The sequence below is a fragment of the Cyprinodon tularosa genome, unplaced genomic scaffold (genome assembly GCF_016077235.1).
Source record: "Cyprinodon tularosa strain WSP-4 unplaced genomic scaffold, ASM1607723v1 ctg3, whole genome shotgun sequence".
Taxonomy (NCBI): domain Eukaryota; kingdom Metazoa; phylum Chordata; class Actinopteri; order Cyprinodontiformes; family Cyprinodontidae; genus Cyprinodon; species Cyprinodon tularosa.
The window spans coordinates 2,919,380-2,934,661 of record NW_024039007.1 but is presented as its reverse complement, the minus strand read 5'-3'; the positions used below and the strand labels follow the sequence as shown (position 1 = coordinate 2,934,661).

Sequence of the window (15,282 nt, the reverse complement as noted above, 5' to 3'; positions counted from 1 at the left end):
ATCTGATTATTCTTTCTACTATCAATTATATATAAATGTTAAAAATGTATGTATCTAGAGAAACATACATTTCACGTTTGAAATAAGTTTTTCTCAATTTTAAAGATGTTATTTAGGTGTCAGTATTATTTATTCCTTCTTCGTGACCAAGAATTATGTTAAGAGGTGTGACGAATCTTAGGTTGTGACCTGGATAAATTTGCCAGTTTAATGGTGAAATTTGCTCGTCAATCTTCTGTTCTTATTTTATATTTGCTAAGATATTTGAACAGAAATGTAGCAACACCACTGTTGTAGCCATACTATTGTTTAGCTTCTGGATCGGCTGTTGCCATCTTTATGCTTTCTGTAATTTCATGCTTTATAAGTCTTGATATGTTTTTGTTTTTTACAAAATATGACAGCTATAGCTCTTCTTTTAGACTTGCACTTTCCTCTGAGGTTTTTGAGCATTGTGTATTGAAGAAATAATGTGAATATATGTGTTTATTTTAATGCCTGTGCCTTTTAAATGTGTTCATGTTTATGCTTTATGTTTTTGTGCAATTATCTTTGATGTGTACACTTCTCTTATGTGGAGGGAAGTTGTATGCAGTCAGGGGAGTCAAAGGATCTATGGTTTTGTTTGTCTTTGGGGTGATCTATGAAGATGTCCTCAATTGCTTATATTGTAAAGACAATGGTTGTAATTTTCTTTAAATTTTATTAATATGTTTTTGGTAGTAATAATTCACAGGGAAGTAAGAGGTGGGATTTTCTGGTGTGTATTTTGTGAGTTTTTGTGTTGTGTATCTCGTCTTTATCAAACTGTTAGACATTTCTCTTATTATTTTTCTAGCAAATGATGTGTCATTAAAGATGGAAAAAAGAAGAACTGCATGGTGTGGTTTTTAAATCCATTAAAACTTTATTGCAATACACAAATAGGCATCATTAAATTCAAAAAGTACGCTTGAAAAACCAAAGTGAATGTAGCTCAACTACTTTAGTTGCAGAAAAAAATGTAAAATAAAAAAAGTTATGCATCTAGTAGCAGATGTATTTTTCACAAGTAAGGATGGCTTGTTGTCCATAAATCCTGGATATTTTAAATCCCAACCCCTCCAGCATTTTCTATTTAGAAAGTTTCAACTGAAATCGCATCAGTCATGTTAGTTTGAAAGCTGTTCAGTGTAACATAAAACACCCACCGAGTTTATGGAAACGCCTGAGAGATGTGTAAAAAGAATTTAATCTGTTGCATTGAGAATGTTACTGAATAAATCTTTTAATGATATATATATATATTGGATATATATATATATATATATATATATATATATATATATATATATATATATATATATATATATATATATATTCCACAAATGTGAAATCAGTTTGTGGATTTTAGTGTTTTTGTCTTAGCTTTGCTAAACATCAAAGAGACAGAAAAAAACCCTATGCTTTGGATAAAGACTGAGTTTGTTTTTTTTCCATCAAACATAAAACATAATATATATAAAGGAATCATAATGAAGGCATCTACAGTAAAAAGGTATTTCTGGCGGACTCGACCAGAAAGCCTCTTAATCATCTGAAAGCGGTGTGGGATGAGATGAGGAGAGCGGGAAAGGAAGGAACCCAGGACTCTGGAGGATCTAGTTAGATTGTCCAAAGAGGAATGGTTATCATGAGTTGTTGCATATTTCTAAAACCTTCAGCATTAGATGCCATTGGTAAAATACAAGCTGAATTGACTGCAAGGTTTCTTTACACATTTTCAAAACTCTGCAAAACAATGAAATCCAAAGTCATTGTTTCTTAAAATAAGTCAAATCTTTCTTGAGTAGAGGAAGTAATGACACACTTTCCCAATGGAACAAGACAATTATCATTTAAAATAAGATAAAACAATTGCATTGTATTATTTTAAGAGCATTTTATCTATTTATCTTATTTTAAGAGTAAAAATACTCATTCAATTGGAAAATCGTCTTATTAAGGGGGGAATACCTTTAATTCAAGAAATGTTGACTTATTTCTAGATCGTTTTTGCAGTGAAGGTAAACAGATATGCATGTAGGGTGCTGTAAAAATTATTTACTTATCACTTATTTTATTATTTATCTAATATTGCATTAAGAAATGCCTCTTTAAAGATAAACATGTATGCTTAGCACTTGTCTCACATTGTTAGCATGGCTCCTGGCTTTAAGGGCATGAGGCTAACAGCTATCTTACTACAAGCATCCATACAGATTAGAAAACAGTTTCCACCAACATTCTAAAAGTTGAGCCCCTTTTTTGACCAAAATTATACTTTTTGTGATGAATAGTTGTCCGTCAGTCTTGCTTGAGGTCATCTGTATCTTCAGAGTATGTATCCACTGTTTGCACAGGCAGAATAAGGCCAAGGATCCAGCGGGCACCAAAAACATTCTTGAGGTTTGCTCTCCAAGGGCTGCGATTCTCCACCAGCTCCCCTCTTTGCATCTGACACCAGGTCTGCCCCCGGGCCACCAGTAGCACCTGCTGACAGCAGAAACCTGCACACACCAAGCCGATGCCCAGCCACACATACAGCATCAGCACCAAGAATAGCTGCAGGCCTGAGATTGTGCCTATGAGAAGGAGGATAACAAGAATTGAGATGTGAACCCACCCAAGATTTGCTTTACTCAACAAATATAACTATAATCTCACCCATGAAGAAGTAACCAGTGGAGAGAGGGAGAAGGGTCAGGAAGGTCAGTGGGTTCTCAAAGGAGATGGAGTACTCGACTGTCAGGAAGGCCACACCAAGAACCAAAGAGTACATGCATGTGCATGAAGTGTAGATGCAGAACATGATAAAGTAGCGCATGTTCTTGTTGCCGATGCAGTTTCCAGTGAAAAAACAGTGATGATCTCTCCTGAAAATAACCTTCTTGCACAGTTTGCAGAAGTGGCGTCCGTTAAGGAGGTAGTGGGCATCCACTTTGTCCGAGCAGTGGGGTGAACACACCGGAATCGCTGTGTCATTGGCACTCTCAGCAGGATATTTGATAGTCATTATGTAATTCCCCAATGCATTAAACATCAGGAAGAGAAAAACGGCTGTGTGAAGGGTTGTCGAGCTCCTCAGCGATGTGTCCGGATTGGGGAAGATAGATGGGATGAAGAGAAAGAAATGTAGTATAAACGTAACTGCAGTGGCCACAAAGAAGTACGCAGGTGCTACAGCATTAAGCAGTCTCAGCTTTAACATTCGGGTGAACATATCTGTAAGAGAGCAAAGGTGAAATTTAGCAGAATAAATCAGAAGCAGCATCTAGTAGAGCACAGCATAGTGAATGATTGTAAACTGAAATACCTGTTAAAAAAAAACCCATCAAAAGTGATATATGCTTATCTTTGTTGTCTGATTAATTTCTAATCTTGATACTCTAAATATAATCAAATGACTAGTTTAAAACAGTGTAAATGTAATAAATAACAAGAAAATGTTAAAAGAAAGGGGAAGGTATGACAACAGCAGATCTACCAATGCCCAGCAGAATCTAGTAGATCACAAAACAGAGAAGGATTGTGAACTAAAAGAAAATACCTGTTACCTCACTGCCCAGGTGAGGCACAGGGAAAGCAGGTGTTAATGTAATAAGGGAGGCAAAATAGAAGCAAGGCTGTTTTTAGTTGTACCTTACAGAAGGATGTAAAGTGGAAAGTCAAAATATTTTGTCCTAACCAATGGGAGGAGCAGAGAATATATGTAGCAGAGACTGCTCTAGGAGGATTAGACTAAACAGAAATTTGTTGGCTTGCAAGTAAAATGGAAATATATCACTGCACATTGCCCTGTAAACACAGTCATTACCATGAAGAAAAATTATAAATTGATGGAGCTAAAACAGGGGGATCCTAAAGGAGAACTGTCATTAGCTTTAAAGGACTTGACACTAGAATGGAAACAGTCCCACAGCAAATCCTTCCAAATGAGAAAGGTTGCTGTTCAAAAATAAGGAAAGACTTGTAGATCCAATTGCAAAGAAAGATGGCTTCACCAGGTGGCTGAATTTAAATATCAAGAAATATTTTCTGAGATTCTATTGAAATAAATTGCAGAAAATTAAATGTTGTATTCTAATATAACAAGCAACACATATGGTATTTTAAAAATAGTAATAGTGGACGACAATTATTTTTATTTAAATTAAAAGACATACTCTGTTGAGGTCATTAAGAATAGATAATTGGGAGAATTATACACACAATGTCTGCCTGTGTGACACAGTTTGGTTTTTACAAAATGTGAGTCAAGAAACATAACTCTGTGGTTGAAAGGAACTCATTTCTGAGAAAATTAGGGTCTAGGGACTCCCAGGTGCCACTGAGAATACTAAGAATATCTCATCCTTGTTCTAGAGGTCTACTAACCTACAGCACGAACAAGCTCTGGAGATGAAAAAGCTTCAGACTAAGATGTAAACTTTAAAACTAAATCTATCATTAGTAAACAATGTGAATGGAAGCTCTGTCTGATAGACAATTTAGACATTTTCTCCTCATTAATATTTCTATGTTACCCTAGAAAGATCTGTATTGTATTCAGTGATAACCGACAATATCTTTATTTTCTCTAATCTATCTCGATGGCGACAGTAGAGCCTACCTGCAGCTGTCAAAAAGCCGGGGAGCTGTCCTTTCAGCACCACGGAGCCTCGGCTCGGTGCCCTGTTTCCTCTTTCGAAAGCAGGCAAGAAAACGTCTTTATTCGTCCACTTTAAGGATGTCATCAATAAGGTGTCCGCTTGTCTGTCTAATGCCCCCTGCTGGCCTGGATATGTAAGCAATCACAATCAAACTATCACTGCACCAAGTGCACCAATATAACTTGTATGTTGCATTATAAACTACCACTATGCTATTTCTATTACTTTATTTTACATAATAGTATTGTTTTTTCTTATCTTTAAATATCTTGAAGATGACCTGATGCATAAAACTGTTACTTTAATACTGCTGATTACACCTGTACTTCCTCTAACAATAATTATATCAGTAATAAAAATGGCAGTTGCTGATAAATAAATAATCTAGTTTCATTTCTTAACATAATTTATTTGATCAAGATTTATCTAGCCTGTTTCTCTAGGTTTAACTTTTAGTTTCTTTCTAGTTTTCAGCTCTGGATTAGTGCATATAGTTCATGTGAAAAAGTGTTTGTGTGAAAAGGAAAATGCAAATTAAATCGATTCCATATATCATTTTATTAAGGGGTAATGGAATAAAGGGGGACTACATGAAAACGCACACTACACTTAAATAGCTGTTATCCCTCAAATATTTCTTAAATCTTTTGTTACATTTTTCCACTTCATCACTTTTTATTACTTTATGTTAATCTATCTCAAAACTCAAAATAAAACACAGTAATATTGGTTGCTGTTATTTGGAAAAAATAATGTGGAGATGCTCAAAGGGAATGAGTGAAATTTGTATGGTATATAAGAAAATACTGATTCCTGAAATTAGTGACTTTACAAGTGCGATCCAGCAGGTGGCGAACAAGTCTCAGTGATGAACCCTCCTCATGTAAGCTGTTAGTTTAAACCCTGCAAATGGAATATAGCAACACCTTCAAAATAAGATGAAATTACCTTGGATATAAGACCGCTCTCTATTTTTACACACTAGAAGCACTTTTATACACCAACTTGGTGTAAAGCTGGAGAGGCATGTCACCAAACTACTCTGGTGCTTCATGGAAAAATAATCATTGCAAAAAAGCATTCAATTCTTGCTGTTTTCAGGCAATACTCTGCTATAATCAAATTATATCTCTACATATTTAGTTAAACATATTTTTTGTGGGAAAGTGTTTGAAAAAATGTGAAATCTTTAGAATATTAGAGAGGAGAGGCTAATTGTTTTGTCATTTAATATATGTGCTCATAACTTCAATAGTTTCAACATGAAATCTTTATTATAGTTTTTCTAAACCTCAGACTGACTTCTCTGTTCTGTGTCTGCCAGACGTCTGCTGCACATACATGAATATAATTTAAGACCTAATAAAGATTTATTTAAGATGCAGTAGAAGAGAAATATTTTCATTAAAATTGGGCAAGTCATTTGGACATGAATTATTTAATTGCAATGGTCAATGTTATTAGAGGTTCAATCCAAAAATGTTTAATAATTATAATAAATAAAAGCTTTTTTTTTTTTTTTCTTTAAAGGCCTATATTAAAGCTCGGATTTTCATGCCTGTGCATAAAAAATATTAGATGTGTCTTTGGTAAATATTGAGTGATTTCAAGTTACAGCAAATATGTAACTAGCCCAGTAAAAAAATATATTATAAACTAGTTAAATAAATTGGTACAAAACCTCAGCTGTTTACCGTGCTGCTCATCTTAATCCTTAATCCTATTGCTTTATTGATTATTAAGCTCCTTTCCTTGGCGATGATTTCCATTCTGAAAGACAGCTTCTGCAATGCACCTACAATTAAATAGAATAAAAAAATATATGACTCTATAAGGGATTGTTTGAACTGAATTAACAAGCTTTATGCAGAATGCTCGATTGATGAGAGCTATTTTTTCCCAAAAGAAATATTCACTTATGATAGTAGTTGTGACGGAAGCTGCTTTACATGACATAAAATCTCCTGTTCGTGTTCGGCTGCACACAGATTGGGAAGCAGGATGTTGTCATCAGGAAAACTCGGAATAGAACATTTAAGATGTCTCACACTGAAAAAATATTGATTCACATTTGCTCACTGGTTCTTGGTTGACTGGAAAGCTATGTTACTCACAGAACTGTTAAATAAACCTAATGAGTCTGGCTTTAAATGAAGATTTTGTAGACTGCACTTATTCATTTCAACTCAAGTGTTAAACTTAAAGTACCTTATAAACTATTGATATACCTTGAACTGGTAGAGATGTTGTTTTTTTGTTTGTTTTTTGTTTTTTTTATATATTAAACACAACAGCAAAAATAAATGTGGATTTCACCATCCTGGAGAGAAATATCAGCTGTGCTGCTTCCATCAACACCCTTGTTTATACATGCTGGAGATCGGCCCGTTTTCCAGTGTAGTCCTGTTTCTCTGACCGTGGATGTGCTCTCCTCATCCTCTGACATGGGAGCTGGCTCGGAGCTCATCCGCCTGGCTGTGTGTTTCAGCTGCTTTTTGTATCTCTGCTTCTGTCTCCTTAAACCCCAGTCAGCCTCAGCAGATGGCCGCTCACACTGAGCCTGGTTCTGCTGGAGGTTTCTTCTTGTTAAAAGGGAGTTTTTCGTCTCCACTGTCGCTACAAGCATGCTTAGTGTGAGGGATTGCATTTGAGTCAATGAGTCGATGCAATCAACTGGTTTTCTTTAGATTGAAAACTCTGAATCAATTGGACTTTGTGATCTGGTTGAACTGTAAAGTGCCTTGAGATGACTTGTGTTGTGAATTGGTGCTATATAAATAAACTGAATTGAACTGAATTGGATTTATTTTTTATTTGCCATTTTCTTATCTACAAAAGGTTTCGAGCTAATTCAGATAGATGGGAGGAATGTTCCAGTTTTACCAGAGCTTCTCAGCTAGGCACTGTATATGTTTGAACTTTTAATTGGGTCATCCAAACATGTGCATATGCTTTGATCTAATCCATTCCAATGTAGCTCTTGGCAGATGTTTAGGGCTGGTGCTCTTTTGGAAAGTGGGTCTTTGTCAATTTAAGGCTCCAACAGGCTTTATTTTAAGATTTGTCTTTTATTAATATTGCCGTAAACGGCTAAAAGCTTCCCCGTACTTGCTGGAGATAAGCATCCCCACAATATGACCTCTGCCACAACCATGTAGCACAGTGTTTTTATTGTTATATGCAGTGCTGTAATATCTATAGGTTCAAGCTTCATTGTGTCTGAACAGAGCTCCTCCATCTACATGTCTACTGTCTCCACTACATAACATCAGCAAAAAGGGTACTGTAAATGGAATTTCTCAAAATCTCCTATCAACAATTTTTCTCTGTTTTCCACTTTCAGAAACTTTTGTTTCATAAATGCCAGGGTTGTGAAGTGTAAAACTACCGTACATCTCCTCACCTGCTCCGTGGATCCAGTTAACTTGGTTTTCTTGGTTTGTTCTTTAATTAACATTTTCCTGCCAGGCAGTCAGTTGACATGTAGGGCCATGACTGACACTCCAACATTTCTAAAGGACTTTTATGACTGTAGGTAGAAAACTAGATGTGTTTCCATAAATAAGTAATAGTTAGCACAAATCTTTAACAATTAATCTTATTTACAATTAAATCTTTTACTATATATATATATATATTCCTGAGCATATAGATCGATTTTTTTTCTACTTCCCACTTCAGTTTGTAAACTTGTATACACGATTAATAATCTCTAAAAATATAAATTTTGTTGACATTCGTGAATATTTGCCTCTTAACAATAATTCAAAGTTATTTTTCTGTTACTTATTTTCAATTTACAGCAGTATACTGTCAAGCTTTATTACAATAAACAAACTGTAAAAAGAAAAACAAAACAAAAAACCCTGTAAATTAATGGTGTCCCTGCTGTTAGTAATTTATTTTAATTTAATATATATACATATATAGGCCTATATATTCCTGAGCATATAGGTCGATTTTTTTACTTCCCACTTTTTTACTTCCCATTTAATTTTTTGATTTATGAATATTTGCTTTATGTCTTGCAAAATCAAATTAAAAGGAAAGTAATTCGCAGACGCTCCCTGAGCAGCCTGTTTTTGCTGGTGGTAATAATTGTCAGACGGTCTCTTAGTGGGTGGGAGTTTCTCTTGGTCTTTGTAGAGGAAAAAAAACGCAGCATCCTCATCGCCAGCACTAGACGCCAGCGACCAGGAAGCTCCGAGAGGTGAGGAATATGAAATTTAAATGATCCGTTCAGCGATCCAAATGCGCTTTTAGAGGGTTTATAGCGCCTTTTATTGCGCAAGCGTCTTTATGAACTGGCACCACAGGGAGAGCCCTTCCCCTGTTTTCTGCGGCACACAGGGGAAGGTTGAGTCGCCAAGAAATGTTTGATTATTAAAGAACAGCTCATTGGGTTATATCATAAATATGAGGAAGGCGTGGAAATGGGGTGAACGATAAAAAAAAAAAGTTCATTTTGCGGGTAGATGTTGCTGAGGATGATGATGATGATGATGATGATGTTCCTGGCAACGTGTCAGATCTCTACACCCAAAGCAGGTGCATCATTTGTTCCTCCCATTCTTAACACCTATTGTTCCTCATGAGAACCCAGCATTAGGATAACTGGTTTTATTGTTTTTTATTCTAAGAAATGAGAAAGCTGTGAAGCTTTCATTAAAGCTGCATTACTCTTAATGCTGTTCCTACTGCCTTTCAGTCTGGACTCTGCTGAAATCACAGACACAAAGCCATTGCTGGTCACCTGACCAAACAAACATATTATTGATGTGTTTTAATAATCTCCATATACAATGATTACTCTACATATGGATCCCTTCAACATTTTCACATGTTGATAGATTAAAACTGCAAAGTTTTTGGGAAACGAAAGGCAATTGATGCATGGCTTCTAAAAAACTTTTTTACAAATTTAAAATGTCTGATAAACATTTATAATCAGCCTCCCTGTGAGAAATCATTTGTCTCTTTTTTTTTTTTTTTTTTTTTTTTTTTGCACAAATCAGGATTGAGTCTTTTGGGTTATGTTTCTGGAGCTTTAACAAATGCTGTAAGATTAAATGGATGATAAGTAGAATTTAATTGGAAAAGGCTCCACACAGCAGTTTACAGGTGCTGGTCATAAAATTAGAATATCATGAAAAAGTAGATTGATTTCAGTAATTCCATTTAAAAAGTGAAACTTGTATATTATATTCATACATTACATACAAACTCATATATTTCAGATGTTTATTTTGTTTAATTTTGATGATTACAAATGACAACAAATGAAAATCTCAAATTCATCATATCAGAAAATTAGAATATTGTGAAAAGGTTCAAAATTGATGGCCCCTGGTGCCACACTCTAATCAGCTAATTAACTCAAACCACCTGCAAAAGCCTTTAAATGGTCTTTCAGTCTAGTTCTATAGGCTACACAATCATGGGGAAGACTGCTGACTTGACAGTTGTCCAAAAGACGACCATCGACACCTTGCACAAGGAGGGCAAGACACAAAAGGTCATCGCTAAAGAGGCTGGCTGTTCACAGAGCTCAGTGTCCAAGCACATTAATAGAGAGGCGAAGGGAAGGAAAAGATGTGGTCGAAAAAAGTGTACAAGCAAGAGAGATAACCGCACCCTGGAGAGGATTGTGAAACAAAACCCATTCAAAAATGTGGGGGAGATTCACAAAGAGTGGACTGCAGCTGGAGTGAGTGCTTCAAGAACCACCACACACAGACGTATGAAAGACATGGGTTTCTGCTGTCGCATTCCTTGTGTCAAGCCACTCTTGAACCACAGACAGCGTCAGAAGCGTCTTGCCTGGGCTAAAGAGAAACAGGACTGGACTGCTGGTGAGTGGTCCAAAGTCATGTTCTCTGATGAAAGTGAATTTTGCATTTCCTTCGGAAATCAAGGTCCCAGAGTCTGGAGGAAAAGAAGAGAGGCACTTCATCCACGTTGCTTGAAGTCCAGTGTAAAGTTTCCACAGTCAGTGATGGTTTGGGGTGCCATGTCATCTGCTGGTGTTGGTCCATTGTGTTTTCTGAGGTCCAGGGTCAACGTAGCCACATACCAGGAAGTTTTAGAGCACTTCATGCTTCCTGCAGCTGACCAACTTTTTGGAGATGCAGATTTCATTTTCCAACAGGACTTGGCACCTGCACACAGTGCCAAAGCTACCAGTACCTGGTTGAAGGACCATGGTATCCCTGTTCTTAATTGGCCAGCAAACTCTCCTGACCTTAACCTCATAGAAAATCTATGGGGTATTGTGAAGAAGAAGATGCAATACACCAGACCCAACAATTCAGAAGAGCTAAAAGCCACTATTAGAGCAACCTGGGCTATCATAACACCTGAGCAGTGCCACAGACTGATCGACTCCATGCCACGCCGCATTGCTGCAGTAATACAGGCCAAAGGAGGCCCAACTAAATACTGAGTGCTGTACATGCTCATACTTTTCATGTTCATACTTTTCAGTTGGCCAACATTTCTATAAATCCTTTGTTTTTATTGGTCTTCAGTAATATTCTAATTTTCTGATATGATGAATTTGAGATTTTCATTTGTTGTCATTTGTAATCATCAAAATTAAACAAAATAAACATCTGAAATATATGAGTTTGTATGTAATGTATGAATATAATATACAAGTTTCACTTTTTAAATGGAATTACTGAAATCAATCTACTTTTTCATGATATTCTAATTTTATGACCAGCACCTGTATGGTTTTATGTAAAAACTCTGCAAGTGTTAAGTCTTTGAAACCTTAAATAGGATATTATTCTCAGAACTGCACACAGCAATGATCCTTTCAGCAGATTCTGTTACCTGAGCTGTGCGTCTCTTTTGAGCTCATCCAAAGTAATGATTAACCTTTTACCTTCCGCTGATTCGTTCATTCTACTCCTAACCTGTCCATGTGAATAGATGCCAATGTTGAAAAGATGTTCGCATTTGATTTGATTCATGGTTATCAGAGTAGAGGTGCTGAATACTAAAACATGTCACTTTTTTCAATACATTTATTTTATGCACTACTTTGTGTTGCTTTTATACATTGTCAGCACAACACAATGCCAACTACCAGTTATAATGTAAAAAAAAAATCCCATTTATGTCATTTGTAACTAACCATGGGGAAGGGAGATGACCTTAATAAATGCCAGATTTATACTCACTTCTGACATTTTAGCAGGCCAGAACCCTAACCACGTCACACCATTATGGGAGCTTTGAAAACTAATCTAGCAATGTCGGCAGACATCTGTGAAAGAGCTGACTGCATCTGATAACATTAGGTAAATGACAGTGATGATAGTAATTAGTGTTGTTCATTAGAACAGAGGAAGTGGATACTGTTTCCAGGCACCCGTTTGTGTATCATTGCATCATCCTAAAATAGAAATATTTCCTCGTGTTATTCAGACTCTAAAATCCACAAAAATAGACCGTTTCCTTGGAGCTTGCTGCGGCTGAAAAACCAATAACCGGAGATGGATTCATTGAAGGATAAAAGTATAACCTTTCCTCTGAACCCTTAAGAACCAAAATGTTGTTTCATAGGTTTTATAATTGTTCATAGCCTCTGATGCACTCAGATGGAATTAGGGCCAGATGTGTAAGTAAAGGGCCTCGTAAAAGAATTAACACTCATTTGACCTTTTCTCATCTGCTCACTTTACAAACTTTGTTATCTTATGAAGTAGAATACTTTAAATTGACAAATTATTGTGAAACGAAGTAAGAAACCATTAAAGTAACATGCAACTTCTGAAGATTATTAACTGCACTCTTTTTATTTAGGGCTACCCGGTTAAAGATGGATTGCTTGTATTTCTTGTTTAAAATCGTTAAAAAATGTTTTTTGATCTACCCTAATTAACTACTTTGAGGTCCTCTTTCATTTGACATTGCAATTATTTGCCTTGAAATTAAACTACAGTTTATGTCTGTCGTTCTGCACATGCATGTGCTACTGTTTCCATTTTCTCTGACTTTTTAATTACTTTTAAAATGTGATCTATAACTGGGAAAGAAAAAGTGCACTCTGATGCCCCTAAGGAAAAGGAAACAAATGGATACTCATCATCCTCAAGTAATCACACAGGCATTAATATTTCAGGCAGTTTCAAGCTGAGAATGATTTAAAAAAAAAAAAAAAGCTAGCATACACAGAAAGATGAACGTGCAACACTGATGTTAATGTTATATGTGGGTTAATTTAAAGCTTCTTATATGTCGCTAGTTTAACAAGGCAGTCAAGAATACAGCCGAAAGATATAGTGTAATAATTTTATAAGGCGCTGTCCACCTAAGTGAATAATGGTGATGGCAAAGTCCACGGCAAAAACATAAGCTAAAAATTTGCATTTGAAGGTGGTAAATTGAAGACCTGAAAAACTGAAGCCCTGTTGAGGGATTTAAAAACACTTTGCTGAAAGTGACTACTTGAGGCAAAAATTTTTGTTTGTTTTAATTTCAACTATAGATAGGGTCTATCTGATCTAGCAAACTATCATTGGGTTTGGGTTATTCCCCCCCTAAACATCCCTAACACCAAGTCAGTTAGACGGTTTTTTTTAGCATAAATCGGGTCTGTCTGTCATAGTCTTGGTTTAGTCCAGAAATAGTTGAACATTGGGCTGTTTGGTCACTGTGATTTTGTCCCATTGTAGTCCAATAATAACTGTTTTTTCAATGATCTAATAATTACAGCTGTAGGAGCTAATTATTTTTTGTTAATAATTAAAAATATGTTTTGTTTTTGTGCATAATCTAGCTAAGTTTATATTGCTTGATTGTTTGATATCTGTTATGAGATTATGGTTTTTTGGTTATTTAGTCATGTTTTTTTGTTTTTGGTTAGTTATGATTAATTTAGGTGAATTATTTTTTATAAATAGGCAGTCAATGGTAGGACCAGCATGCATCTGGGTGGGTGTATGGTTTTTTACCAGCGCAAGAGAAACATTGAGGAAATTTTTTTTTGTTTGTTTGCTTGCCTGAGGAAAAAATAAACTGAGAAAAAAAAAGGAGTTTACCTGGAACATTTTTCTTTTGCTTGCATAAAATAAGTCCATGGTGCATCTGTGGCCTTTGTGGATTTCCACTTTTTTTGCATCATCAAAGCTGGGCCACAACAACAACTTTTCAACTTTCAATTTTTAACCAAATGTAGACGTTGTTCGGACATAAACCATGTAATCTATTCAATGTCTTTAACACAAATTTTGCTTGGTGGATCTTTTCCTCACAACCCATATTCCAGTTGGATGTTTCATTAACCTTTTAGTGGGTGAGAAGAAACCTGTCCTCTCAATCTATGTTTAATTTCAGCTGCTAATTCTTATCTTTTGTTTCACACTGCCATTGCCATTCACCGAATACATATTTATAGGAATTATTCCTATTAAAATCCACAGCTAGTGACAAGCGTCTAGTTATTCTGTTAAAAAAGTACCACATCGTCATCTGCATAAGGAAGCGCCTTTCTGTTTTCTGGTCCATTTTAGATGGGCTCTTTTTGTGTCACATAATTTAAAAATTCCTTGTAATTCGTTGTGATTTTATGTTTGTATTTACTGTTTAAGGCGTAACTAAACCCGATAAAATGTATGGAGGCTAGGTTAAGCGACGGTAGGGCCAAGATGAGGGAGATTGATAGTAATTTTGACATGACTAAATATTAATAATGAAATAAATACTTGACACTTGAATGCAACGCTATGAGCTAAATATGGTAACTTTTTTAACCCACAGGAAAATACAACTCCAGTAGCCACGTCTTAACCCATAGAGGGCAGCACTAATACAGTTTTAGGCTAAAATAGTGCAGAATTAAACATGTTTAAAGAAAAAAATCTGAATATACAAGGTAACATAAATACAGCACCGTTAATGCCTGATTTATATATACATAAAAGATCTGGGATATAATATTTCCGTATTTTGTATTGGAGCTGATCAAGAAAGGACTCTCTGTAATTTTTATAAATTATGTTTGATTAAGCATGCAAGGACAGGGTGTAAAACATTTGATCAAGGGGAAGCAAAATTAGAAATGGAATATATGCACATGTAGGAGCGACCATCGATTTCTTTCACCTGTCATACTGTCATCCTCCTTTAGACTTTCCCATGTGTTCCCTCTGATGGTGATGATTCCAGTGCTAGTTATTATTGGGAGTGAGATATGAAGTGTTGTATGTATTCTGTCTATCTCAGTGTGAATACAAAGATAATTTATCTCCCAGATAATTAATGTGACTGACTGTGCAGGATGATTGCATCATAGTTGTGTTCATGCGAGTCATCTCCCCAGCCACATGTCTCAAGCTGCTCTATAGAAATGAAACTGTCAGATAGCACTTTGGCAAAACCCTTTTTTTGACAGAAAATCGAACACAAACAGAGGCTTTATGATGAAACCTCTATTTGTTTTCCATCTGTCTTTTAAGCCCAACTGTTCTGCTCTTCAGGCTCTGCTTTGTTCTTTTTACTTCTGGTGGTGGAGTGTGGACTCCCTGCTACTTAGAATTCAAGCAGTGAGGTTTTCCTCTTCCACAGGGGTCCATTGAATTAATGCCGGTGGATGCAGCCTCAT

General features: G+C 35.8%; 2 protein-coding genes across 2 annotated transcripts in view; one reads left to right on the top strand and one right to left on the bottom strand.

The window, feature by feature from the left end:
- Positions 1 to 1,965: 1,965 nt before the first annotated feature.
- zdhhc22 (zinc finger DHHC-type palmitoyltransferase 22) lies at positions 1,966 to 4,757 on the bottom strand. The gene is made up of 3 exons (XM_038291503.1): positions 4,631 to 4,757; positions 2,686 to 3,243; positions 1,966 to 2,603 (listed from the first exon to the last, which is right to left on the bottom strand). Exons 1-3 carry the CDS (start codon positions 4,752 to 4,754, stop codon positions 2,326 to 2,328), a joined length of 960 nt encoding a protein of 319 aa, XP_038147431.1. The 5' UTR covers positions 4,755 to 4,757; the 3' UTR covers positions 1,966 to 2,325.
- Positions 4,758 to 8,774: 4,017 nt separating this feature from the next.
- The window catches only part of tmem63c (transmembrane protein 63C), a 62,807-nt gene continuing 56,299 nt past the window's right edge, over positions 8,775 to 15,282 (top strand). Inside the window, exon 1 of the mRNA XM_038291534.1 lies at positions 8,775 to 8,880. The gene's annotated coding sequence lies outside the window, so the exon portion shown is untranslated. The remainder of the gene's footprint in view (positions 8,881 to 15,282) is intronic.

Bases quoted from the DNA above. Each gene is read 5' to 3' on its own strand.
- zdhhc22 (XM_038291503.1), bottom strand. From the start codon at position 4,754: ATGACATCCTTAAAGTGGACGAATAAAGACGTTTTCTTGCCTGCTTTC. The intron at 3,244-4,630 runs GTAGGCTCTACT...GCTCTCTTACAG, and splicing joins CGGCTTTTTGACAGCTGCAG to ATATGTTCACCCGAATGTTA. The intron at 2,604-2,685 runs GTGAGATTATAG...TCCTTCTCATAG, and splicing joins CACTGGTTACTTCTTCATGG to GCACAATCTCAGGCCTGCAG.